At 34.3% G+C, this 3,172-nt stretch overlaps 1 protein-coding gene across 1 annotated transcript; it reads left to right on the top strand.

Annotated features, from left to right (window-relative positions):
- The first annotated feature begins 1,359 nt into the window (after positions 1 to 1,359).
- On the top strand, positions 1,360 to 3,172 carry LOC143249106 (la-related protein 6-like). Its single transcript, XM_076498429.1, has one exon. It carries the CDS (start codon positions 1,467 to 1,469, stop codon positions 2,922 to 2,924), a length of 1,458 nt encoding a protein of 485 aa, XP_076354544.1. The 5' UTR covers positions 1,360 to 1,466; the 3' UTR covers positions 2,925 to 3,172.

Here is a 3,172-nt window from a genome sequence, read left to right as displayed (position 1 = left end):
AACAACTAAATTCTTCCTGAAAATCTTAAAAAGGTGGAGTTTGTTTAAAACAGTAACAAAATAATATTGTAATAATACTCATATGCCTATTTTTTAGATGCAACTTGAGAAAATGTTGTGAAAATTGGAATTACGAAATACCCGTAAAATTCACTACAGTTTGTAAATGTCTGAATAGTATAAAAGTTCAATATAATTCGATAGCTTTTTAACATTACGAACAATATGAACATTCACTATCTTTGATAATTATCTGCACACAAATTCGTTCAAAGACTCCAAAAACTATAAAAATTAGAGTACTTTCTAGTCTAGATCGTATACCTCTGCCATTCAACGTTTATTATATTCGGCCATGAAAAAATACGAAATTTTGTCCTGTGTCCGGCATTTTAAACAGACACAAATTATGTTTGGTAGAATAACGAGGAATGATATTCTACATAAGTCTACCAAGTTTTGTCAAAATCCGACAACTTTTGATTCAGTTATAGATCAAATATAGTGTGAAAAATCAGTTTTCGTGTTAAAAGATTGATCTCTTAAACACTTACCACTTGTAAGTTGGATCATAATCCAAAGCCATTCAGCCGTTTTCGAGAAATCTAACTGACAAAGACACAGGGGTGAAAACAAATCCACGTGGCGGAAGTAATAAAATGTTACACGTCATACCCCAACCACCTATATCCTCCAAATAACGGTTAATACGATAAATTAACTGCAAATGTTATAAATGAATGCACATTAAATTTATTTCACTTGAAAGTAACAATGAAGCGTTTTATCATTCCCTTCGTATTACTATGTTATTTCAACTTTCCATACATTTACTTTATTACAGTAGTGTCAATTCGATAGCATTCTTTACGAAATACAAAAATCTGTAATATACTGTTTCATAGTTAGATGTAGAGGAATAGGTCCATTCCACATGTTATTATATTAGGAATAATAGTGTATTTCCCAGGTGTTCTTAATAGTAACGGGTTGTCACGTCATTCATTTTATATGACGTACATACTATCAAAACAACGCATTGTGCCAATGCGATAACTAGTGCCTAGTTATCTTTACATTTAACGGGTTAAATAATATCGTAGAATAATTTAAAACAAAATACAATCGTGGTAAAACAACTACCTAAAATAACTGTCAAAAGCAATTAAAACCATATTACATATCTAACATACAAATACTAATTACGATCTTTCATAATATTTAGGTTGAACTTTTACGTCATTTGTTGGCTTTGCTCCATATTTGATTGCACGTTAGGTGAGAATAAAGTTAACCAATCACAAATAAATGTATCATCACTTGAAGGTGGGTATTCGGAGCACGTGCTGTATATAAATATCGTATGAGCAGCTGGTTACTTAACCCTACTTTTGTGTTTAAAAGTTCGTAACAATAAAGTACGAGTTGATAGGCAGGCCAAGCTAGTTGAGTTGTGACTAGGAATCATGACTGTTGAAATTCACAGTAATGTTGATATAACATGCGTAAGTGATGGGCTGAATTCTTCGTTCTCGTTGTCAGTTCCCAATCGAACTGAGAGCAATAATTCAGGAAGTGAAGGGTTTTTACTACCTTCAGTGTATATTAACAACATGGATATTGAAAGCTCCGATTCTAGTTCATCAACAACCGGGAGTGGCATTGAAGAAGACGGAGAAGCTGAAAATGGTGATTCTATTCGTTATTACAAGTATTCGGATAACGACAAAGGAAAAGACTCTGGAATAGAATGCTCACCTAATGTAGAAGATTTTACAGAGCTACACAAAGAAGTGATGGAAAAGATCATAAACCAGGTAGAGTTCTATTTTTCGGACAACAATATTCTAAAAGACCATTTTCTGTTGAAGCATGTTCGTCGAAATAAGCAGGGCTATGTAAGTTTGAAACTTGTTGCTTCTTTTCGAAAAGTAAAACGTTTTACTAAAAATTGGAAAATTGTAGCGTATAGTTTGAAACATTCTACAAAGCTAGAGATAAATGAAGACGGCACCAAAATCCGCCGTAAAGAACCTTTACCTGATTATGACAAAACAGTGACATCTAGAACCGTCATAGCATTTAAACTACCTTTCGAAAACCCTACAGTGGAAAACATTGGAGAAATGTTTTCAAAATGTGGTGATATTGCACTTATCAGAATTATTCGACCTGATAGAAATATTCCAGCTGATATAAAAAAGTTTCTTAATAAATATCCTAAGATGAGTTCTAGTGTTTGTGCCATGATCGAATTCGAGAACCATGACGGGGCTTCTTGTGCTGCAAATACTTTTTTTTCAAGCCATGATAATTGGCGATCCATACAAGTAATTCCTATTGTTCAGAATACTTCATCAAAGAGTAATGCCAGTTATGACACTAAAAATAAAGGAAATGAAATAAAAAAAAAGAAAAAAGAAAAGCAACAAGATCGTGAATCTTACTTTCGAAAAAGTGAATCTTCAACATTCGGTAGTTGCTTAAAGAATGAACAGTTCTCTTCAGGACCAAGGAGGAATTCTAGTAGCTCTATTAACTCAGGATACCTCTCAACCTCGCCAAAATACAGCCGAGAATCGTCTTTTCGTCGTCACAGTTTCAATTGTAACCAGAAAAATTCCAAGAGTCCAACAAATTCTCAAAAGAACAGCAAACCCATAGTTCGGCAAAAATCCAATAGCTGTTGCGACAGTGACTCATCTAACCAGGTAGTAGCTTTAAGTAACCCGTGGGTCCAACGACAGTTATTGGCAGCCAAAGAAAAAGGGTGCACCTCTCCCACCAACAACTCTCGATTGCTGATTCCTAATGGCGTAATAAGACTCCCCAAGGGACCGGACGGTACCAGTGGCTTTAACAGGAACCACTTGAAATCTTGCGTTCAATCTCTGCCCTCTACTTCGGTGATTGTAGCCAGTTAGGGATAGAAACCTTGAATGTTTAAAAAACAAGTCTCGTCACTTGCATCATAACACCTCTCAGTTCAATTTCTTTATGCAAGATCTCTCATTTCTAGTCTATAAAAATGTTCCCTATGAGTTCATTGTATTATATTGTAAATCAATATTTGTGCAGTCACATTGCAAATGTTATTTTGCTGAAAGATGTATTGTTGTCAGTGTTATGTATTTTTCACGAATTAAAAAATAAAGCTACAGGTGTGGTTGAA

Source organism: Tachypleus tridentatus, chromosome 4 (assembly GCF_004210375.1).
Source record: "Tachypleus tridentatus isolate NWPU-2018 chromosome 4, ASM421037v1, whole genome shotgun sequence".
Classification (NCBI taxonomy): Eukaryota; Metazoa; Arthropoda; class Merostomata; order Xiphosura; family Limulidae; genus Tachypleus; species Tachypleus tridentatus.
This window is presented reverse-complemented; position numbering and strand designations above follow the sequence as displayed.